This window comes from Marmota marmota, unplaced genomic scaffold (genome assembly GCF_001458135.2).
Source record: "Marmota marmota marmota unplaced genomic scaffold, marMar, whole genome shotgun sequence".
NCBI lineage: Eukaryota > Metazoa > Chordata > Mammalia > Rodentia > Sciuridae > Marmota > Marmota marmota.
Window position 1 is genome coordinate 4050900 of NW_026000079.1, and position 24435 is coordinate 4075334.

General features: G+C 48.9%; 2 protein-coding genes across 2 annotated transcripts; both read left to right on the forward strand.

Annotated features, from left to right (window-relative positions):
* The first annotated feature begins 1973 nt into the window (after positions 1–1973).
* Positions 1974–3123, forward strand: S100a8 (S100 calcium binding protein A8). The gene is made up of 3 exons (XM_015502682.2): positions 1974–2119; positions 2609–2770; positions 2925–3123. Exons 2-3 carry the CDS (start codon positions 2630–2632, stop codon positions 3051–3053), a joined length of 270 nt encoding a protein of 89 aa, XP_015358168.1. The 5' UTR covers positions 1974–2119; positions 2609–2629; the 3' UTR covers positions 3054–3123.
* A 9259-nt stretch (positions 3124–12382) lies between these two features.
* LOC107156643 (protein S100-A12) lies at positions 12383–14026 on the forward strand. Its single transcript, XM_015502683.2, has 3 exons — positions 12383–12538; positions 13106–13266; positions 13765–14026. Exons 2-3 carry the CDS (start codon positions 13129–13131, stop codon positions 13903–13905), a joined length of 279 nt encoding a protein of 92 aa, XP_015358169.1. The 5' UTR covers positions 12383–12538; positions 13106–13128; the 3' UTR covers positions 13906–14026.
* The last annotated feature ends 10409 nt before the right edge of the window (positions 14027–24435 follow it).

Genomic DNA, 24435 nt, shown 5'->3' on the forward strand with positions numbered 1-24435 from the left:
TTTTTTTTTCATGATAGTAGCCCTCTTAACAGGTATGAGGTAGTATCTCGTTCTGTTATTTTTTTAAGATGGACACAATATCTTTATTATCATTTTATTTATTTTTATGTGGTGCTGAGAATCAAACCCAGTGCCTCACGTGTGTGAGGCGAGCTCTCTACCGCTGAGCTATAACCCCAGCTCCTCCTTCTGTTCTGGTTTTGATTTGCATTTTCCTAATGATGAGTGATTCTGAGCATACTGTTCATGTGCTTGTCGGCCATGTGAACACTTTTTGTAGAAATATCTATTTAAACCCTTAGCCCATTTTTTTTTTAAATGGGGTTGTTTTTTTCTGTTGTTGCTGAGTTGTCAAGAGTTTTATTATCTTCTGGATATTAACCTTTTACTGGATACATGTTTTACAAATATTTTCTCTCCTTCTGTGGGTGGAAGGCTTACTCCATTTTGCATCTCTATTCATGAATCGCTTTAACTGAGGCACAGAGCAGGTAAGTAAGCGGTCCAAGGTCACACTGTTACACAACAAGTGGCCTAATAAAGCCCAGAGGGCTGTGGAGATCCCAAGGAGAGACTAATACCGTCTCCCTCCCCTAGGTGGCGCTGACGGCCCGGGGCCCGGGGAAGCCTGGTCAATATTTGATGATTAAAGGAGGTAAGGAAAGAGGAATTTTCCCTGTCAGTCATGGTCCCATCAGAACAAGTTCTAGAACTGGATCCTCCGGGGTTCGGTGCGGAATTTGTCACACCTGCCCTGGGAAACTCAGGGAAAACCCCTTCACCTTTCTGGTCCTCCGCTTCCTCACCTGTCCATCTTCCTAGTAGGCATGCTCTGAAGTTTTAAAAAATCTTCTTTTTTTTTTTTAATTTATGGGGTTTTTTTTAGTAATGCATGACAGTAGCATCCATTTTGACAGAATTACTCAAGCAGGGAATACACCTTATTCTGATTCTGACCCAGTACCTCTCCTCTCCCTTCCCTTTCCCCACACCTGCCCCCTTCCCTCTGTTGATCCATTTACCCGTGGTTGGTTTTTTTTTAACTAATTTCTTGTGGATGGACATGATGGTGAGATTCCCTGGGGGTGTTCCTAGGAAAGTCACGTCAGGTTCATTCCACCGCCTCCTTTTCTCCGAGGTTCTTATGAGGCAAAATGGATGTGGCTTGCACTGTGACAGGAGAATCACGCCACAGATCCTCAGCCTTGGAAGCAGGGAATGGGACTGGCATTGTGGTAGTGGTGGGGAGGGGTTGACCCTCCTGAAATCCTGGACAATTGGCCACCTCCTCTTCTCCTCTTCAGCCTGGGGCGCACCCGGCTCCTCCAAAGAGGTGTCCCTCTCTCCAGCCCAGAGCTGCCTTCCTTCCTCTGGCCCAGAAAAATCACCCCAGACAGGGAGGAAGGCCCTGCTGGGTTCAGGCCCTGGCTCAGCGCCTTGAGGTCCCAGTGCAGAGGACCCCAAGCCACCTCAGCCCCCGGGGCAAGGCACCTCAGCCCCCAGAGCAGGATGGTCACGAGGGGTGCCAGCAACAGGAGAGGAACTGACCCGGCTGATGACACCACATGTCCCCAGAGTCCCACCACCCACCCCAAACACAGCACCATAGAAATACCCCACCCTTCATTCCTGAAAACCAGCAGCAAGGCCCTAGGTTTTGCCTTTCTGGGGTCTTTGGGCCCTTTTGAGAGTCTGATGGAGCCACAGAGGAATGTCCTCCTGCACACACCCTCCAAGGCCCTTCCAGAGATGCGCAGACTGGCTGACAGGCGGCATCAGCAACAGCAGCAGTGGCGAGGGCTTGGGAGTGAGGCTGTGGCTGCAGCAAGGCCGGGGGCTCCTGGGACCCAGGAAAGGACCTTGCTATGGCCTCCCCCTGGTTTCTCACCCTGGGCCCGCTGCCCTGCAAGCCTTCCCTCCCCACCCCTCAGAAATTCTGGCTGTGCCCAGTGATTGCCACACCCACCTGGTTGGGAAACCAGAGGCTGGAGCAACTCTGCAGGAGAGCTGCCTCTCTGAATGGCCCAGCCGCAGGGAGCTGGCCAAGCCTCCCCGCTATAAAAGGGAGTGGATACTCAGCGCTGGAGAGCCTTTGTCAAGCCAGCTTCAGGGACGTCTGGTGAGTGGCGCTGCCTGGGGCGGCCTGCACTGGAGGCCTCCCTTGAGGAAGGAGCTTTCTGTGAGACAGGAGGGGGAAGCTCGGGGAGATCTCAGCAAAGCCCTGATGCTCTTGGAGAAGAGCGCCAAGGATAAGTGGAGTCTGCTACTCTGCCAGCGGGCGAGGGCACGTTCATTTCCTAAGCAAGGACTTCTTTGACAGAGGGTGGTGCCATAGGGAGGAAGGGAAGGGGGGGGGGGTAGAGAGAGAGAGAGAGAGAGAGAGAGAGAGAGAGAGAGAGAGAGAATATGAGTGTCCCTCCCATACCCACATCCCACCCTTTACCATCAAAGCCACGGTCATCTCCTGGTTTAATAATTTGGATGGCAGAGACCAGGTCAAGCCATTACTTGGGGATGGAGCCCTTTGAGTGTCCCTCTGGTCTTCACTCTTCCATGGGCAAGTGCCCCATCTCCAGCTCAGGATTCCCCATGTGGCTCCTTCCTTCAGGTGAGCAGTTCCTTGGACATCATGCCAACTGATCTGGAGAAGGCCCTGGACTCCTTAATTGATGTCTTCCACAAGTACTCCCTGGAGAAGGGGAATTACCATGCCATCTACAGGGATGACCTGAGAAAACTGCTAACTAAAGAGTGTCCTCATTACACGAAGGTGAGGAGGGGCTGCGTATGGTTGGGGGTCTCTGCCTGGCTCTGAGGAAGCCCCCAGGGGTCACTGGTCTTCCTCGCTGCCCTCTGTAGACAGCCATGCTTTAGCTTTCTCTGAGAAATCTATACTCTGGCTTCTCCCCCTTTGATCCTCACAGAATAAGGATGCAGATACCTGGTTCAAGGAGTTGGACGTCAATGCAGATAATGCTGTTAACTTTGAGGAGTATCTCGTATTGGTGATCAAGGTGGGCTTGGCAGCCCATAAAGAGTCACACAAGGAGTAGCAGAGCTGTCCCGCCCTGGGCCTGAGCCCCTGTGTATGTACCTGCAGGATAATAAAGTCACCGTACCTCAGTCCTCTCTTGGTCTCTCGCTTTTCTCTCGTGGGATGAACTTCCTGGGGGTGAAGGAAGAAGACACCCGGGTTGTTGCTACCCTCACCCCTCAAAGCCTCCAGTGCTCCCCTCTCCTCGGCTTCCTCCCTCTCTCTCCCCAAGTTACTCTAAGTCTCTTCTAGCTCCGTGGTCCCAAGTCATTGGTCCTGGGACTTAAGGATTTAAAAAGTCCATAACACTATGGATGATGATTTTATTAGTTCCCCTCAAATGAGTGATTGGGGAACAGGGCGGAGTTAGGAAAACTAATACTGTTCTCCCAGTTACGTTTTAGTTTCCAGCTAAATGTCTTAGATGTGGCTCTAGGGAAACCAGCGAGATAGCTGTGTAAGCGTGTGTGTGTGTGTGTGTGTGTGTGTGTGAGAGAGAGAGAGAGAGAGAGAGAGAGAGAGAGAGAGAGGCTGATTCTATGACCGCTGGTGGATACTGTTTAGATTCTTGCCTTAACAGCACGAGGAGAGACCCCTGGTCCCACATCTGTAGTTTGACTTTAGGGATTTGGGGAAGATTTTCCTCCCTTTTCACTTCCAACCTCCCAACACAATTAAATTATACAGGAATGGGCAGATAGACTAATCCATTAATAAAATCCAACTCAAGAAATAGGTTATTCAAATGCTGTTCTGTGGGATTTTACTCTCTGGTGATCTGTGAATTATCTAAAATAATTTCCCAATCATTCATCTGTGGATTTTTTCCAAGGTGGATTAAAAGGGAAGGCCAGAGAGGAACGGGTACCTTTGAGCAGAGCTTAACTCTTGAGCTGGATTTCCAAGTTGTGGCTTGGGAAACTTGCTGAAGTCCCCACCTGGGGGCTGGGGCAATGACGTCAGTGATGGGGAAGAGGGTGGGGAGCTGTCACCCAATCACTAAACCAGGGTCCTTAACTTAGCCAGTCTGCGCATCTCTGGAAGGGCCTTGGAGGGTGTGTGCAGGAGGACATTCCTCTGTGGCTCCATCAGACTCTCAAAAGGGCCCAAAGACCCCAGAAAGGCAAAACCTAGGGCCTTGCTGCTGGTTTTCAGGAATGCAGGGTGGGGTATTTCTATGGTGCTGTGTTTGGGGTGGGTGGTGGGACTCTGGGGACATGTGGTGTCATCAGCCGGGTCAGTTCCTCTCCTGTTGCTGGCACCCCTCATGACCATCCTGCTCTGGGGGCTGAGGTGCCTTGCCCCGGGGGCTGAGGTGGCTTGGGGTCCTCTGCACTGGGACCTCAAGGCGCTGAGCCAGGGCCTGAACCCAGCAGGGCCTTCCTCCCTGTCTAGGGTGATTTTTCTGGGCCAGAGGAAGGAAGGCAGCTCTGGGCTGGAGAGAGGGAGGGCTCTTGGAGGAGCCAGGTGCGCCCCAGGCTGAAGAGGAGAAGAGGAGGTGGCCAATTGTCCAGGATTTCAGGAGGGTCAACCCCTCCCCACCACTACCACAATGCCAGTCCCATTCCCTGCTTCCAAGGCTGAGGATCTGTGGCGTGATTCTCCTGTCACAGTGCAAGCCACATCCATTTTGTCTCATAAGAACCTCGGAGAAAAGGAGGCGGTGGAATGAACCTGACGTGACTTTCCTAGGAACACCCCCAGGGAATCTCACCATCATGTCCATCCACAAGAAATTAGTTAAAAAAAAACCAACCACGGGTAAATGGATCAACAGAGGGAAGGGGGCAGGTGTGGGGAAAGGGAAGGGAGAGGAGAGGTACTGGGTCAGAATCAGAATAAGGTGTATTCCCTGCTTGAGTAATTCTGTCAAAATGGATGCTACTGTCATGCATTACTAAAAAAAACCCCATAAATTAAAAAAAAAAAAGAAGATTTTTAAAAACTTCAGAGCATGCCTACTAGGAAGATGGACAGGTGAGGAAGCAGAGGCCCAGAAGGTGAAGAGATTTGCCCCGAGTTTCCCAGGGCAGGTGTGACAAATTCCGGACCGAACCCCAGAGGATCCAACTAGATGATTTAGGAACTTTGGCTTTTTGTTTGTAGTAAACTCGGTCATATTAAAATGCAGTTGAGAGGGAAAGGTAGCAGGTTAACTCTATTCACTAAGGCTTTCATTACCAGCCCATTTTATGATGGGTGGCATATTAGTGACAAGAGTTGGAAGCCAGCTGAGGTGAAGATGGAGACCAGAGCTGGGTGGGAATCCAATCACAGAATGTGAAGATGGCTCCTGCCAGGTGAGTGGGAGCCCAGGGGATAAACGATTTTCTTCTTGGTTTTGTGGAAGAATATCTTTGTTCACTCTCAAGCTAGTGCTTCTACCTGCGCCAGGAGACTGGAACGCACTCGCAAGGTGGAAACACGGATTCTGCTGCTCTGAGAGGCACCACAGGGATCTTGCTATAATTTTCTCCAACTTGTAGTGCAAAGGCGAGCAGCTGGCCCAAATGTGGCCCAGGCCAAGAAAGATGAGAAGGGTCCCAGGGTCACCAAACCACATCCCAGGCGTTGCTGGACACTGAGGGGGTGTAGTGGGTGGAGAGAGAATTCCGGAATACAGCAGGGGAGAGTACACCGATTCTGCCTCTTAGTTACCTACGCTGATGGCGGTGGTGATGGGCTGTGTGTGTGTCAGGGTTGAAGTGGGGGGTAACATCCTAGTGCCTTTGATTGCTCTTAAAAATGCACAGTTGGACTTGCCGTTAACCCATTTTGTCCCATTGTCCCAGGTGTGGAACATCAAAACTACCTTAAATACAGTACATAAAATATTGTATAATTATATCATAATATCAACCAGGGGCTGGGGCTGTAGCTCAGCAGCAGAGTGCTTGCCTCACATGCGTGAGGCACTGGGTTTGATCCTCAGCACCACATAAAAATAAACAAATAAAATAAAGGCATTCTGTCCGTCTACAACTACAAAAAAATTTTTTAAAAATAATATCAATAAGAATATTATTACACTATAATATGGTGATATTAATACAGTAATATGTATATACTCTAGATTATTATTTCCAATTTATTTTAATGCACCTGAGTAAATTTTATTGAAATATTCACAGAATTGAAGACGTGGGACTTAATGGTTTCTCGGAGTCTTTGTTAGAATTTATATTATCGATAATGTTTGCCCTTGGTTGGAAGGCCTGTGCGTCTGCTTTTTCTGAGCCCATCCAGGGGAAGCATGGGGAGGTGGCCCAGTGCTCTGTGGAGTTTTACCCTAAGTGATGGGGCTCTGGTTGTAAAGAACACCAATCTACCAATAGTTGGTTCCCGAGCTTATGGTTGGGCAGAGAAGGTGGCCCAAGTGGCTCTGGGAGCTTGGAGAAAGAGGAGGTAAGGGGGGCAGTTTTTAGAAGCTTCATGGAGGAGGCAGGTTTGGAGATTATCACTGACAAACAAGACGGTGCCTATTACAGGAACCACTGGGCAGAGTCAGACAGGGTTTGTGGCCCAGAGCAAGGTGATTTGGTTTCCCATTCCCCCAGCTGACAAAGAAGAACAAGGCAGTGGGAAGTTGAGAAATAGTAGTTTGGCAGGAAACCTCGTGCAACGTTTGAGCCCACAAAAGAGACCTTGGCTCACCAATTGAGGCAGATCCGGCCATGGAGATTTCCGAAGATTTGAAAGGATGACATTGTCTGAAATCTTGCTTCTCCATCCGGGTTCTCCACCTAAGGCTCTTGTGTGTTTGTGCGCGCGCGTGTGCCAAGGATTGAACTCAGGGGCACTCAACCACCAAACCACGTCCCCAGGCCTATTTTTGTATTTTATTTAGAGACAGGGTCTCACTGAGTTGCTTAGCGCCTTGCTTTCTGCTGAGGCTGGCTTTGAACTCACGATTCTCCTGCCTCAGCCTCCTGGGCATGGAGAGGATCTGGGACTGGGCAGTTGGTCTCCAGTAGTGGAGCAAAAGAGCTTACCCCAATGGAAAAGGGTTCCCCATACATTCTCTACTTGGGGACCGAGCCATTTTGGTTGGGGCCAGGTCCCAGCCCACTTTCTGGTGTCCTGACTTAGGGATTTCCGTCTAAATTGAAACAGGCTGAAGAGGGGAGAGGAAGCTCCCAATGCCGATCGGGCTCCAGCTGTATGTCTGTGTGACAACAAACAGAATTTCAAACCTGGAGAAAGACAACATGGTGATGGCTTGTGTTTTCAATCTCATGTCAGAGTTTGTCTGGATGAAAGTAGGTCTTGCTACTTATCATGACCTGACACTTGAGAATTGTGGTCAGCACAGTATGTTTGATTAGCAGTTCACCACAGAAAAAGAAGGAGATAGTTTTCATTTGCTAGACAGGGTAATAGGGGTTTGCAGCCTGGTCAAGACGCTAAACCCCAAACTGTCATGGTTTCTATCACCCCATTAAAAGTTAAAAAGTCTTACATGTAACTTAAGAATCTTATTTAGGCATTCCGTTTCTGACTGTCTTTGGATATTCCCAAATATTATTCAAACCAGCTTTTAAAAGAAAAATCTTCCTTGCCAAATTTGAACAAATCAAATTTTGGTGTAGGCTCAAAATTGTTGATAATTTTGCTTTTCAGCACGAAATGCCAAGGCAGTTGATTTCATCTATTTCCCATAACAAGCGTATGAGAAGTGATTACTGTTTCCACTTTTGCTATGGAAAGACTTGGGGGAGGTTAAGAAACCTGACAGTTCCTAGTCTGGCAAGTGGTGGAGGTAGAATGAGGTTCCTTGGAGCTGTCACAAGCAAGAGAGCCTTCTTGCCACACAAATGTGCCCTTTCTAGTTGGTTTTCTGTCTTGTGTGTGGACAGAACCAGCCTTGGCCTCTGCCTGCCTCTCCAGCCTCTTTCTCTTTGCCCCCTGCCCCACCTCTGCTGTCCAGAGTGACAGGTAGGCAGAGCAGGTGCCGATGGACTTCTCTCTCTTGGGTCCCCTCTGCTGTCTCAGACACACCTTAGGGCCTGAAGCGCTGTGAGTCTTTCCTGGTGTGAGTAACATTTCAGACAAGGATAATCTTCCTGCACGTAGAGCAAGAGGATTGACCTTTTCATCTCGCTAAGCTCTGAGGGGCTGACCCAGCAGCAAGTTCCTCTCCCTTCTGGGGTGGAGGAGGCTTCCTTCCAGTATCCGGAGCTTTGGGAAGTTCCCAGGTGCTTTGAAACATGACTGGATCGGCCACTCCCAGTTTTGGAGCACTGCCCTCCAGACTTGAAGGGCCTATGTGTGGCCTATCGCCAGACCAATGGGGGTCCCAACGGCCCTTGACAATTCCGATTGGAGAGTGAGACCCTCAGTGTGGGTGGTATGCCTAGAACATAGATATAAAATCAGACAGATTCAACATTGCCAGTGGTGTGGGAGAGCATGTATGTCGTGCGAATTAATCCTGCCACCTCCTTCACGGCTAAACCAGGCACAGGCTTTGTACCATGGTGCTACGCTCTTACAGTGACCACTCTCTAACCAGGTTACTTGCACTCCCTCGTATATTCCTTTGTGGGGTGTCTTTCACCCTCAGATGGGGCCTGATGTTTGGCAATTTTGGATCCTTAGGTATTTGTGCAAAGTGACACTCAAAGCTGGAAAGGCTCACACTCAGACACACCCCGCCAGCCACACAGACTCCATTCCTCCGTCTGTGTCCTCGTACCTGGAGAGTGGTCCCCAGCCTGTCATGGACTCTGGTGGAGATGGCCAACACTGCCACCTAGGCTCTTTAGGACCAACAAGACTCGCTGAACTCATGCGCGAGGAGGATGGTGCGTAGCTGAACGGTTTCTGATTCTGTGCTGGAAGAACAGGGTGGTGTGTAGTCATTGCCAACACCTCCTGCTGTACTTACAGAGACACCGTGGGAGAGACCCAGAACCAGTCCCCCACCCCCAATTGGTTGCAAACAGTGGAGCCATTTGAAGGATCCTTCTGTGGCCTCTTCAGCACCTTCTTCTCTAGATGGCTGGCATCCTGGAAGAGGCCATCCAGGCAGTCCTGTTGTGGTAGGGTCCTCCTGGGTCTAGTGAGATGTCTTCTGCACTGAGACTGGTCACAGTGTCACATGAATGTAGTAAGAGCTGGGGAGATGTTAGGCCTATGAGATGAATTATCTTTGCAAAGTGACACTGGCTTGCGGGGTGGACTGCAGAATAAGCTCCCATATGGCCTTGCTGACCCAGCTATTCCAGTTGCCCCTGGTGTATAAAACCCAGGGAAGAGCGCTCCAGCAACATGGGTATATGTAGGTGAGACTCCATCCTGCCTGGCTGGTTTTCCTGAACCTTGGGGGACCAGCTCGCCATGAATTCTAGGCGTCTGTGGTCCGTGGTTGCCAGTCTGTGAGCTGTAATGTTGCTTTGCAGCTGGGTACAGTGGTGCAGGCCTGTAATCCCAGGAACTCAGGAGGGTGGGGCAGGAGGGCCACATGTTCAAAATCAACCTGAGCGACTTAGTAAGACCTTGTTTCCAATATAAAAAATAAAAAAAGGACTGGGGGTGTAGCTCAGTGTAAAGAACCCCTGGCTGGGTTCAATCCTCAGTACCCCATCCCCAATACAGCTGCTTTGCTTAAACTGGTGGGATCGTTGTGTCTCATTGGACTTGTGCAAGAGGTAGAGTAGCCAGTGTGTGGTGCATGTACTTCACAGGGAGTGGTCACCCTAGTCCAAATTCCTGACTCTTTATAGCTGCCAAGATCAGGCAGTGTGATGGGAAAGTGAGTGGACAGAAGACAGAGAGGTATTGTTCTCTCCCTTCCGGAAAAGCCCTGGGCCCTGCTTTAAAAATTGATCCTCTACTCCAGTGGCCAGCTTTGCGTCCCCCAGTAACTCAGGGAGAGTTCTTCTGTCTTACCTCATTGGCTTCGTTCATTTCTTCCACAGACAAGACAAAAACCAAAACCAAAACCTGAAGGTGACATTCTGTTTGCCAGAACCCAGGGTTGGTACCTATTCTGTTAAAACAACAAGAAGCAATGCTTCCTCCGGCCCTCTTCACCTCCATCCCCACCTGCTAGAGTCTGGAATGTTCCCCCAAAGACCCATATGCTAGAGGCTTGGTCCTCCGGGCGAGAGGTGGGAACTGCTCAGAGGCTAGAACTGATCTGAGGTTGCCCATCTCTTTAGACCCAGAGTCCCAGACCCTTTAAAGTAACTCTGCCCTCTTTTTCTCTCTCGTTGAACACCTGGGAGTTTATTTCCTCTCTGGACATGGTAGCTTTAGAGAAATGTGTTGGTGATGGAAAAAATCACTTGTAGCTATGGAGTGACTCCCCCAAACCAGGCTCTGGGTTAACTTGAAGACAGCTGAACTGGGTGGGGGAGGGCGGCGGCTGCCATCCTACCCTACTGGAAGTTGCTGGCATATCCTTCCCTATTTCTTGGGTAACTAAAAGACTCCTTTGGTTGTCATAACTTTTTTTTTTTTTTTGTATTGCTGAGTTAATTTTTATATTATTTTAATTTGACATAATTTAGTTTGATACAAGTTAAAACTTAGAGAAAAATCACAAGTGTAGTGTTGGAAATTCCCATATGCCCTTGACCCACAATTACCAATGTAAAGCTTTATTTCTGATTTTTTTTAAAATTCGAAGCTGCCTTGATAACTCTTTTCAGATGCTTGCATGATGACATTCTCTTAAAATTCTCCCTTCTACTTTAGAGTACCTACTTATTTCTAGTTGAGATTGCAAAAATTAGAATTAATCATGCTTTTACCTGATGATTTTTTTCAAATGTTCTAAGTTTTTCTATCATTTTTTCACAGCAATTTGATTGATTTAAGAGAGGGAGTAGTGAAAGTGAGCTTGACTATTTAAAAAGTTTGGTTTTTGTGTTGTATTCCACTACTTTTTGTACACAGTGATTTTAGGTGTGGCGGTACTTTTTAAAATCAATGAACTATTTGGTGGTGGGGGGGTAAGTTTCGGGTTTGCAGAAAACCTGAACAGAGAGTGCAGAGGGTTTCCATATGCCCTGGGCTGTCTGTCTCTGAGTTTCCCTATTGACACCTTGGCATTAGGGTGTTCGCATGTTAATTGATGGGTTAATACTGATCCTTACTGCCATTAAAGCCCATGGCTTACCCTGGGGTTCAACCCAGGTGCTGTGCATTCTATGGGGTTTGGTACCGTCTAATGACTCATGTCCTGCCTTGTGGCATGGTACCCAGCAGTTTCACAAACTTTGATTCCCTTGGCTTCCCTGAGTGCCAGTCTTCCTGCACAGCCCAGACCCCAAGGATTTCCTGTTGGGTGGGGAAGACAGGGCCAGCCCCTGACAGCCAGGGACTTTGCGCGGTGCTTTTTCTGTGACAACACCCTTGATCCCCTACCGCTTCCTTGGCTGGGCACCAAACAAGAGGCTGGTGCCCAGGTGGGGTGAGAGGAGCTTCCTGGAGGGGAAAGGGAGGCGGCCACACTGTCTGGTTGATTGCTGTTACTCCACTCCTGAGCCCGGCCCAGGGCCTTCCCACAGTGATTTTGGGAGCTTGGGCTGCCTTGAGGAAAGAATTTTTAAAAAGAAAATTGAGAACTGACTGTATTAGGGAAAAAAATGGAAATAAAGACAAAGGTCTGATATGAGATTCTCTACATCTACCAAAAATCATATATGTATATGTTTAAAAGAATGAGCAGGTATTGTTTTTTTATAATAATAAAACTATTCTCATTTTAGGAAATTTCTTCATCTGAAAAATAGGGCTGCTTTGAAGGTGTGTTGAGTGCCCAATGCCTCTTCACTTCTTGGCAAATAGAGACTCGTTTAGAATAGCTTTAGGTTTATAGAAAAATTGGGAAGATAGTACAGACAGTTTCCACGTCCTGGCATACAGCTTCCTCTATTATTAATATTTTACATTGGTGTGTTACATTTGTTAATATGAATGCATCACTATGGATATTAGCAAAATTCCATTTATTCAGATTTCCTTAGCTTAAACTAATCTCTTTTTCACCTTCCAGGATTACGTGTTTACTTCAATTATTTTGATTGTCATTATTGTTTTTGTTTTAATAGATTGTCAACAAATACCTCTCCTTCTCCTTCCCTAGTCTGCTCTTAGCCTTTTTTTAAAATTTTTAAATTTCTTTTTATTTATTAGGAAGTAGGGTGTGAAGCTGAACTTGAAGGCTGGGCACTGGCCCAGGGCTGGGAAATGTGCAAGGCCCCTGGGTGTTGGTGGGTGGCCAGTGCTGGGGCTTTGCTTTGAGCTGAGGAGGAATGTGAAGTTCAGGGTGGGTGGGTGGAATCTGAGCTGCTCAGGTTGCACTCAAAACCACAAGCCCAAAGCTTCTGTTGAGCAACAGAGTATCTTCCAGCAATTGCTTCAAGATGAATCAGAGAGATTTCTTGACCCAAGGTTGAAGGTGAAGTTTAGACTGCATTATAAAAGCCTCCTGGGCTCATGCTCTTCACCCGTGCTGGCTTTCTGCTACTGCTCCACACTTTGTGCATTGAAGGGGTAAGTGTCCTTTCCTTGGCTGGCTCCTTAGGTGTCCCACAGGATTGTGATTGCAGGTGGTCACTTTGCAATCACAGGCGTCAGAAGCCTCTGCTTGTCTGTGCACTTCTGGGCTGATCTTACATTTTTAATTCAAGCGCTTGCTGTGCTAGGTGGATCTAGCCTCAGGCATGGCTTACCAGGGCTGGGATGTCTGTAGATGTTGTCTGGCCAAAGTATTGTTATCTGGGGAAAGCGAAGAGCAATGTCAGCTACAGAACCCTTCGCAGTGAGCTTAAGTGAGCAATAACCTCTAAATGGTCTTGCCCGGTGGATGGAGTGGTGTGTGACACCACGGGCAACTGGGGTTGATTCTGTCAGACTATAGACTGTATTATGTCTCCTTCTCTCTTTCATCCTATCCACAAATCAAAAATTCACCGTGGTTCAAACTTGGAGCAGAGAGACCCCAAGTGGATCTGGAGGACGTCTGTCATGGTTTTTCTGCACCCTAGATACAGAAAGAGGGGAGAGTGGATGTTAAGGGTTGGGAGGAGGAAGTGAAGCGAGACCTCTTTTGTCTTCTAGAAGGTGAACCTGAGGTTGGGAAGATGCCCACTCTGGAAGAGCACTTGGAGGGGATCATCAACATCTTCCACCAGCACTCAGCTCATGTGGGGGATTTTGACACCCTCTCCAAGAGTGAGCTGAAGAAGCTGATAACCAGGGACCTTGCAAACACCATCAAGGTAGGTGCTGCCCATCTCGTCGTCACCACTTGTCCTCCCCCGGCACTGAGGGAGTGGCGAGTTCCGGGAGAGGATGGCGGGACAAGGACTGGGGTCGGGTCAGCCCCAGTTTGAGCTCCCAAGGACCTTCTCCCCCTGCTGTGGGGTAGGGCCTCTGCTGCCCTCTCTCACACTCTCTCTCTCCTTTTGGGCTTTACTCAGTTTCTCACTCTGGGATTTGTGTCCTCATATAGAAAGGGCAAAGACGCAGGGGAGGGGAGGCCTGGGATAGATGCAGAGTACCTTCCAGGTCAAGCCTTGCCTGAGTCTGGGGTGGCCCATCCTGGAATGTCAGTTACATCCTCTGTCTTGTCATGTTGGATTCCCCAGTGCCGCCTCAATGACTTAATGTCCTAGACGTCACTAAACTGAGTCCCGAGGGCTGAGTGGTCCAAGAAGGGTCGGTGGGGGAGTTTGATACCGAGGGTCTGCACTCACGGTCTCTGTTCTGTCTCCTAGAATACCCAAGATCAAGCTACCATTGACAGAATATTCCAGGATCTGGATGATAATCGAGACGGAGAGGTCGACTTTAGGGAATTCCTATTACTGGTGGCCTCTGTGCTGGAGACGACCCACAAGAACCTCCACCGAGAGTAGCAACCTCTCTGAGAGCCTTTTCCGCAGCCATGTCCTGAGGAGAGTGTTCTCCCCCTCACCACAGCCCTGCTTTGCCTGAGGGGAGTGAGAATTAATAAATGTACTCATGAAAAATTCTTAATGGCATCTGTCCACTTTTATTTCTCTCCATGCATGGTCCCTCAAATTAGTTATACGTCACCTTGCTATTCTGACAGCCTCATTTAGACCCTTTAAACCCCTGGCTCCATTTGTCTACCCAATATTTATTGAAAGTCCACTGTTTGTTTAAAAAAAAAAAAATTCATTGAATATTTGTGACAGCCAGAGACCAAAATAACAAAAGTCCTTGTCCCCTCAGAGTTTATATTCCATTGGGAAGTAAATGAATCGTCAAACACATAACATAGATATTACATATATATATATATATATATATTATGGTAACATTGGAGGGTGCTAATAAATGATGTGAATAAAACTAAAGCAGGGAATTTGGGCCGGGGTAGAAGGAAAAAGAATGGGATGTTAGTTTAGATGGAATGTTTTGGGTATGCATTGGAGTAGAAGTCAGAAAGAAATGAAGGAGAGTGGCTTGCAGATATCTGGCATCCGGGAGTTCCTGACAGGGAAAGATCAAGGTCCTGAGGTGGGCATAGGCTCAAAGAATAGCACAAAATCCAGTGTACCTGGCACACAATAACCGAGATGGGGAGTGGGGGTAGGTGGGATACGGTCTGCAGGAGAGAGAACTACATCACATCAAGGATATAAAAATTCCTATTTAGATATTTTACATTCTTATCTTTTGTTTAAAGCCTTTGAAATCCCATGTGTATTTTATACTTTCAGTATATCTCATAGCTACAGTTACATTTTTTTAAATTTATTTTTTAGTTGTAGTTGGACACCATACCTTTATTTTTATTGATTTATTTTTATGTGGTGCTGAGGATCCAACCCAGGGCCTCGCACGTGCTAGGTGAACCTCTATTGCTGAGTCACAACCCCAGCCCCCCTACAGCTACATTTTAAGGGCTCAATAGCCGCATATAGTTCATGGCCACCATATCGGATATTGCAGCCCAAGGTCATTGGTCGGAAGCCAGAGTGGGCTAGGAGGCTGGAGACAAGGAGTAATCAGATGCTGAAGACATTTGAAGGTGGAAAGTGAGAGGTCACAGTTTACTCCAAAGGTTTTTTTTTTTCCTCTCTGACATTGAGCTGGGTGTTGGGGATATAGAAATGAAAGACTAAGCGTTGCCTTCAGGTGCTCAATTCTGGTGAGGAAAAGTGAGAGTCAGCAGAAGTTTCTATGTCATGTCATGTGTGTTTTAGCAGAAGTAAGCACGGGACATTGTGGGAGAACAGGAAGGTGGCCCGGCTCAGGGGATGAGGCTGTTGGGCTTCCTGAAAGAACGGACACTTGGTGATGATATTTGGGGTAGAACTTTGAAAACAGGGAAAATAATCCGGTACTTGCATGTTTCTGAGCACGGGGTTGTAAAGAACAATTTCTTTGGTTCTCTCAGAAGGGACAGGAGTTGGGAAGAACAAAAGTAGGGACCAGGGAGTAGAATGCTATGCTCTGTCCGACCTAGAGTAACGGGCAGGAAGGCTTCTCTGTGTAGACCCTTGATGGTCCGGGCCAAGTTCTTGGCTCAACACCCACCCGAGAGGGAGGCAGTCTCCTTTGGTGTCTTTCTCTTCTCTGTGAGCCACAGAGAGGCACAGGCATTGATGTGGTTTTGCTTAATGCCCACACCCCAGTGGACCGGGTTGTTTGAGAGCAGGTGCACAGAACCTGGCGGTGGGGGTGCTTGCTGTGGTCTGAATGTTTGGGTCCTTCCAAAATTCATGTTGAAACCGAATCCCCAACGTAACAGTATGGAACGGTGGTGGCTTTAGGAGGTCAAATACCATGAAAGCTCCACCCTCACAGAGAGGTACGGTGCCTTGTTGGAAAGGCTTACTGGGGTGTGTCCCTTTCTCTACCTGAGACTCAGCATTCATCCCCTGTGGAGGATGCAGCTACAGGGCCTCATCTCGGAAGCAGAAAGCAGCCCTCGCCAGGCATGGAATCTATCAAAGTCCTGGTCTTGGGCTGTGAAGCATCCCCAAATGGGAGAAATAAAATTCTATTTTATAAGTTCCCCAATCTGTGGCATTTTGTTGTAGCGGTACAAATGGACTGACACAGTGTCGGATAAGTATTTCTTTTATGAATAAATGTGTGGACATCAATAAGGTATGGGTTTTGTTTTCTCTTTAAATTTTCTTTCTTTTTTAAAAAAATATTTATTTTTTAGTTCTAGGTGGGCACAATATTTTATTATTTTATTTTTATGTGGTGCTGAGGATCGAACCCAGTGCCTCATGCATGGTAGGCGAGTGCTCTACCACTGAGCCCCAGCCCCAGCCCGAAATTTCGTTTATACCAGGGTTTGAACCCACTTAATCCCTGTGCCACATCCTTAGGCCTTTTATTTTTTATTTTGAGACAGAGTTTAGCTAAGTTGCTCAGGACCTCACTAAGTTTCTGAGGCTGGCTTTGAATTGTGATCCTCCTCCCTCCGCCTCCCCAGCTGCTGGGATTTCAGGAGTGCACCGCCACACCTGGCGGTCGGTTTCCCACAGCTGGTTCCAGAGAACAGAGAGTGTGACCCCCGGGCGGGGTGCAGGAATGATCTCTGAAAGGGCCAGGTGGGTCAGTGTTCCCTGGAGGGAAGGGGAATTCAGTCTGATCAGCAGGAGTCACTGGGGCCTCCCTGCCCTCCAATCCCGCCTCCCTCCCGCTAATGCTGATGCTCCCCTGGGGTGGATGGGGAGCTTGGAATCAGGAGCAAGCCCTGCCCTTTGGAATCAGATGGACTTATCAGAATGTCAAGGTACCCGAGGAAGAAGCCTCCAGGGCAGAGCCCTGGGCTCTGGCAGACCCTTCAATGGCTGCCAGCCTCTCTTTCAGCAGCAGGCACAGCTCAGAAGGGCAGGATCTGAGGGAGATGTAAGGGAAGCTCTACCAGTGGGTAGATATGGGGAAATCCGAGGAGGGGCGCGGCCCACGGTGGGGACACGGCTTGGCCTCTGGCTTGTTTGGTAAGAAGCCACATGGAAATGATGTGCAGGACGCTGGGTTCCAGCACTGGCCCCCCGGAGGAGCCCCCGGCCCCTGCGATTGTGTCTGAGCGGAGCAGAGAGGAGGCAGGGGGGTGTTCAAAGTGTGTGAGGAGCTGAAGCCCGAGCGTGGGGCAGGGCAGGAGGCCAAAGACGGTGAAGGAGGGTTGGCAGAGGAGGAAGGGTTGGAGCCCAGAGAGGAGGGTCCTGGGATCGTCAAAGCCAGGCGGCTTCCATCACCAAAGGTGGGCTCTGTTTCCCTCACTTTGAGGAATTCAAAGGAGTTTTAGAATTTCAGTTTTGAGGAGCTTCAGACTAGGTGAACACGGAGATGTCATCTACTTTTAACGTCCTGAGAGATCACGACTGGATGGAGGGGGATTTTGAGTAGGTCCAGAAGGGGAGCGTCACTTCACGTGAGGGTACCAAGGATGACATCCCCAGGATGCACTCAAGGGGGGCGGTCCAGGGGAGGAGGACTGAATTCTTTTTCTTGGTTCTACTCCTCGTTTGGCCACTTACTAATTGTGAAACTTTGAACAAAGAACTTTAAATCTTCTAACTTTAGTTTCCTCCTCAATAACATGGGGATAACAACAGAAGCTTTCTCCCGGAGTGGGTGTGAGGCTTAGCTAGTCTCGAAGCACCTGTCAGCCACTTGGCCCCTGACTCCGGGAAGTACTTAAGGGAAATTAGTAAGAAGGGAGTTAGGGTTTGCATATGAGGTGACTCCCCAAAGCTCCTGGGTTAATGCAGGAATGCTCGGAGGTGAGATGAGCGGACTGTGAGAGCCGTGACCGTCAGTCCATCCCAGTTTGAATGGCCTGGGTGGTGACTATAGGCAGGTGGGGCGAGGCTGGACGAGGTGAGTCACGGGGACACGCCCTGAGAGGCGCATCTTCCTGGTGGCCTTTCCTTCTGTCCCCCTTGTTTGCTTCCTTCTGCCGTGAGCTGAGCAGTGCTTCTCCACACACCCCCCCTCCCACGATGTTCAACCTCACCTCGGGCCCAGAGCAATGCAGCCAGCTGACCAGGCACGGAACCCCTGAACCTGTGAGCCAAACTGAACCTTCCCTCCTCTAAACTGTTCTTTGTTCTTGTCAGACATTGTGATCACAGTGATGCGAAGGTGACTAACACAAACAATAAGACAGTTTATACAAGAGATGATTGCAGCTCACCTATTCTCTGCAATGTATCAATAGGTAGAGATTATTTTAAACTGAAGCAAAGATTAACGTTGAATTTAGGGGAAGCTTGGGTCGTCAAGTAACCAGGGGTGACTACACAATAGCTTTCTTTTTTTTTTTCCCAAATATTTAGTTTTTAGTTGTAGTTGGACACAATACCTTTATTTTACTTATTTTTATGCGGTGCTGAGGATCGAACCCAGGGCCTCACATGTGCTAGGCGCGTGCTCTACCGCAGAGCCACGACCCCACCCTACAATCTCTTTCTTTAAAGGCCTTTGAACTAGATCAAGCTGCTGTGTCATTTAATGCACTCACACGTATTTCTGATCATTTGGGATATAAATCATAGTAAAACCAACAACCATCAAGAAGAACAAAACCCAGTGTATTTGCTGTAGCGAGAACATTCACTATGATTCTTTCCCCCCTACAACAACCTGCTGAGCCACAAACTGAGCTGAAATCACAGGAAGAATTCATGAACTGTTAAATCAGAGGCATCCAAGGGTGAAAACAGCCTTCGAGTTGCAATCACACGAGATGGTTCGACTCCTGGCTCAACTGCTTCTTGGCCTTGTGGCTTGGGCTGGTGGCTGTGCAGTCTCCGAGCCGAGTTTTTCTATCTGTAAAGTGATTGAACTAGTGCCGCTAGTGCCTTCATGAAAACAAAGTCTAGACTCCGTGACTTCAGCGGGTGTCATTAAACAAGCAAACACACACAAATGCTGTTAGGATCATGGAGCCACAGAGACCGGACCTGTCCTCCCGTGTCCACTATCAGCCTCTGTCCACCCGCTGAAGCTCTTTGTCCAGCCCCTCCAGAGCATGCTCCAGTTTTCCCATGAACTTTCGGACTTCCCGGGTTTTGCTCTCGCTGTCCTGTTTCAGTAAGCAAACATCTGACAAGAACAATTAAAGGAGGAAAAGTTTATTGGGGGCTTATAGTTTCAGGGGTCTCTGTCCAGAGACGGCCAGCTCCATTCTTTGGGTCCTGAGGCGAGGCAAACCATCATGGCTGAAGAACGTGGCAGGACATGGCACCAGGAAGCAGAGAGAGACCTCTGCTCACCAGGAACACGATACATACCCCAAAGGCATGCCCTCCCCAGGGACCCCCTTCTCCAGCCACACCCCACCTGCTTACAGTTTCCACCCAGTTAATCCCCATCGGGGGATTTGGGAGACGCATCTAAACCACACGGTGCCCTGTGATCTCTGTGTCTTCGGTGCCTTGGCTTCTCTCCATTCACAGCACTGCCCATGTCTCCTCTCCTGTGGGCACTAGGCTGTGTGGCTCTTCTCTGGTTCTGTCACTCCTATGGATACCCCAAGGTCCAAATCAAATCTCACCGTTCAGGGCGTTCTCCTGCCCATATCCCCGTGGCACCCTTCTCTGGAGAGGAGAGTTTCAGGACCTTCCAACTTGAGGCTGACCTGCCTGTTCCACCCTCACGGTCCTGCTGGGCTGTGGCATTATCGTGTGGTAAAGGACACTAAGGCTATTCTTATGGGTGCTGCATGTGCCACCCTTACCCTTGAGAAGACGTTTTGGAAGGCTGCTGGCATGCCAGAACCAAGCCCGCCTGTGTACCAGGGCCTTGGAGGTCAGCCAAAGGACCTGGGGTCCACAGAAAGAGCACCAGCAGCCCCTGATGTGAGACTGGCGAGGACTCACATCACTTTGACTTGGCCGACCCAAGAAGCCTTCCACACTGAATGGAAGCAGTTAAACTGTAAAAATCTGGAGGGCATGGACCCTGACTTCCTGCACTTGTGACTTAGGCCTCACGTCCTGTTCCCTCCTTAGCAAGGCCTGGCCTGGTCACCTACTCTCCCAGCAGTCACTCCATCACATCTTCCTCGGGTTTTTCTGCGGAACCCACCACCTTCTGAAATGGCCCCGGGCGGTTTCTTGCTCCACTCTCCCCAGCTGCAGACCCCCAGAGAGCAGGCCTCACATGACGGTTGACCGGCACCTGGAAGGGAGCCCTGCGTTTGGTGGATACTTGCAGAATGAGGCAACACCCGGAGAGCGGTGGTTTCCCTGAGTGGAGTCACTGTGCTTGGCCAAGGGAAGGAATGGCTGGCACCGAATACCAGGAAGAGGCTTATGGAGGTGCTGGGGGCATGGGAGGGGCTGGCTGCAACGAGCCACAGCATGAAGCGTTTCCAGGCCGTGTCACGGAGTGGGCATCTCTCCCAAGGACCTGGCAGTGTTTGAAGGCAGGGGTCATGACCTCCCTTCCCTTTGTCCCTAGACTCGATACCCCAAGTTCTTCAAGGAAGGTCATAATGATGTCTTGGTCAGTGGCAGACTGTATATGTGACAAGAGCCTCTTAGGATTACGATGGAGCTGAAAAATTTCTATCACCCGGTGGTGACATTGATGTACTATGCAGCGCAAGGCATTTCTCACATGTTTGTGGTGACACTGGTGTAAACTAACTTGGCCAGTTGTTTAAAAGAATGAATGGCACACACAGTTATGTGCAGTACATCAAAACTGACAGAGATGAGAAACGACTATGTGACTAGTTTATGTATTTACTATACTCTAATTTTTATTGTTATTTTGTGGTGTGATCCTCCTACTGAAATCTAAAAATGTTTACTGTACAACCGCTAGTGTGAAGAGAAAGCCTACAGAATGGGATAAAATCTATACCACATGTACCTCAGATACAGTATTTAATCTCCAGAATATACAAAAAACTCAATACCAAAAAAAAAAACCCTCAAAAAACTCAATACCAAACAAACAAACAAACAAACAAAAAACAAACCCCAAGTAACCCAATCAATAAAAATGGACTAAGGAACTGAACAGACACTTCATAGAAGAAGAAATACAATCAATCAACAAATATATGAAAAAGTGTTCAACAGCTCTAGCAATTAGAGAAATGCAAATCAAAACCACCCTAAGATTTCACCTCACTCCAGTCAGAATGGCAATTACCAAGAATACAGGCAACAATAAGAGTTGGCGAGGATGTGGGGAAAAGGTTCATTCCTACATGGCTGGTGGGACTGCAAATTGGTGCAACCACTTGGGAAAGCAATATGGAAATTCCTTAGAAAACTTAGGATGAAACCACCATTTGACCTAGCTATCCCACTTGTCGGTTTATACCCAAAGGTCTTAAAATCAGTACACTGCAGTGACACACCACATCCATGTTTATAGCATCTCAGTTCCCAAATAGCTAAACTGTGGAACCAACTTAGGTACCCTACAACAGATGAATGAATAAAGAAAATGTGGTATATATACACAATGGAATATTACTCAGCCATAGAGAAGAATGAAATTATGGCATTTGCAGGTAAATGGATGAAGCTAGAGGCTATCATGCTAAGTGAAATAAGCCAATCCCAAAGAACCAGAGGCTGAATGTTTTCTCTGATTTGTAGATGCTAATCCACAATGGGGGTGGCTAGGAAAGAATAGAGTTACTTTGGATTAGTCAGAGGGGAGTGAAGGGAGGGAGGGGATATGGGAGTAGAAAGGATAATAGAATGATCTGGACATTATGACCTTATGTGCATATAGGATTACATGACCCGTGTAATCCTATATCATGTACAACCAGAAGAATGGGAAGTTATACTTCATTTATGTAGTCAAAATGCATTCTGTTGTCATGTATAACTAATTAGAACCGAGAAAAAAATGTTTACTGTGAAAACAGAACGCTGCATCTGACGGCAACCGCCTTATACACCTCGTGTTTACTGAGCCTCTGCACTGCATCAAGAGGCCACCCTGAGTGACGGACCTGTTCCCTCTAGCTTCGTGGAAGCACACTCTAGATGTTTGTACAACAGCAAGTTGCCTGGTCTGTGTTAAATGACACACATAAATGAGTCTCCTCTAGTGACTTTCTCCTTTGTTATTAAGAGGAGATTTGGAAACTGAACTCCGTGGGTTTTTTTTAAGGAATCATCCTGTCACTGGACATGGGACTGAGGAGGTCCCTCCAAGGGGGCAGTGGGACCTCAATTTGCCCTAGGCAGGTTCTTGACTTATGCCACCAAAAAGAATTCCAAGATGCACTGAAAGCAAGGCACAAGCAAAGGCTTATTACAGGGCAGGTATACACTCCCCAAAGGCAAGATGTGGAAGACCCTCATGTTTCGGAGAACGGAAGCACCACGCGCTCAGGGCTGAGCTCTCTGACGGTATATATGATATCCCTGGGAAGAAATGTACAAGTTCCCAGGCAAGCGTTTTTTGAAAATCAAGTCTCATGTCAATCATTTGATGTTTGGGGTTCAGAATGTTTCCTCTTGGTTAAGCAATTGAGCTGTAAATCAGATGTGAGCATATTGTGTAGGTCTTTGACTCTGGGGGCATTGAAATGAGTGATGCTTTTGTTCTGGTTGGTCTGGTATAAGCCAATGCCGAGGTTTTGTTTATGTGACAGACAAGCAGGCCTGGTCACACTCCTAGGTCCCGGGCTCCACCGAGTGAGGGTCTCTTTCTCTCTCTCTGAGAGTTCACCTGCCTCCATCCCTGTTAGATAGGACTCCTAGATCCTTCTCAAAGGCACTCCCTGAAGGGACCCCGGTGACACAGGGCTGCATTTCACCACGGAGAACTGGAGGTGGGGGATGCGGAAGGCAGCAGTGAGGAAGAGCTCTGAGGGAATATGGAGTAGGTAGAGGGAGAAGGAGAGGGGCGAGTCAGGAGGGAAGGGGCGAGAGTTGGGGGAGAGGAGGGAGCAAGGCGGGGACTCATGCTGGGCTGGATCCCCACCCCGGGATCCTGCACTCTTGCTGGGCCAGCTGGGTGCCACCCTCCTCTTGGCAACGATCCTCCTCCTCACTGTAAGGTCTGCCTGTGACAATTGTGGGCAAAAATGGGGGAAGTCATGGTGGACAGGGAAACCTGTAGGAGGCCAGCGACTCCCTACTGGGCGTCGAGTTCCCTGTCTCTTGGGACTGGGGGGGGGGGATCTTAAAAGATGGGTGGGGGTCCAACCTGGCCAAGGAGCTGACCTTGGGATAGAGGAATTGGCTCAGGTCTGAGCCCCAAGATACAACAGGACTTGAGCAACCAGTTTCAGTCTTGTTGTCACCGTGGGGACTGGAATGTCAACACCCATGACCCAGGGCTTTCTAAACTAGAAATTTTAAGCAACTGCTGGGAGGGGCCAGGGCTCTGAGGTTGGATTCTGGAGTTTACTTCAGAGCGGGGCCTGCATCAGGGTTGTGTAAGATTGCTTCACGGGGCTGGTGAAAGCAGCGGCCTTTCTTCCCGGCAAGTTCTTGGCAAACAGCATCAAATTATAGCATCTTATTTATCCAATAGGGGATGCAGGTTGGGCTCTTCCTGAGGGAGCCTGGGATGGTCTGAGATTCTGAACAAATCTGCGTTTTCTAAGAAGGGCCACTGGGGTCTCTGTTCAGTTCCCACTCAGAGTATTGCAGCAGGCCCCCAACAAGGGGGGAGTCCCTGGCCCATCGTGGGCGTCCCCTGTCCACTAGGATCTCCCCCCCCCCGTGACCCTCTCCTCTCCCCTTTCACCCCTGCTGCTCCTCATTCCTGTTCAACCCCACACCTGTCACTTTCAGGCCTTTGCCCACCTGCTCTCCTCCTGCTGAAGCACCCTCCAGTCTGTTCTGGAACATCTGTAGCCCCCAGCCCCAATGGGTCTCTGATTCCCTCCCCTCCAGGGAGACGGTCCCTGCCGATGGGCATGGTTCCCACTCCAGCTCCATGGAGCTTCCAACCTCCCCTGTCGTTTGTCTTCCTTGTTAGGATAAGGTGAGGACCTGTCCTGTTGCGCTGCAGGTCTGGGAGTTGCTGGACGGCAGAGCCAAGTCTTATTTATCGTGGTGCCCCCTCGTAGCTTTACGTGGTACCCGGCACACAGCAAGTGTCCAGTGGACACCTGCTGAGCGAATGAGCGGGGAGACAAGTGAATTCATGTATTCCCCCCAAATTCCAGAGCCATTCCATGCCGCCCAGACCCTGGAGGGCATTCAGAGCAGGCTACAAATCTGGGCAGAGTCCAGCAGCTCAGGTCACCACGGCGCCTTCCTCATTCTTCCTAAAAAAGACATCCAGAAGTTCAGGTTCCACTGCTAGTCAGATCGGAGGCAACTCCCTCTTCTAGCAACTGGGGGACAGTCATCTCTGGTTCCTTAGACACTACGATCCTGGGGAAACCCCCAAGTTCATGTTTCTCCAAAGAACACACTCATCTGAGAGGCAGCCTCTAGCTCTCCCTGCAGTGG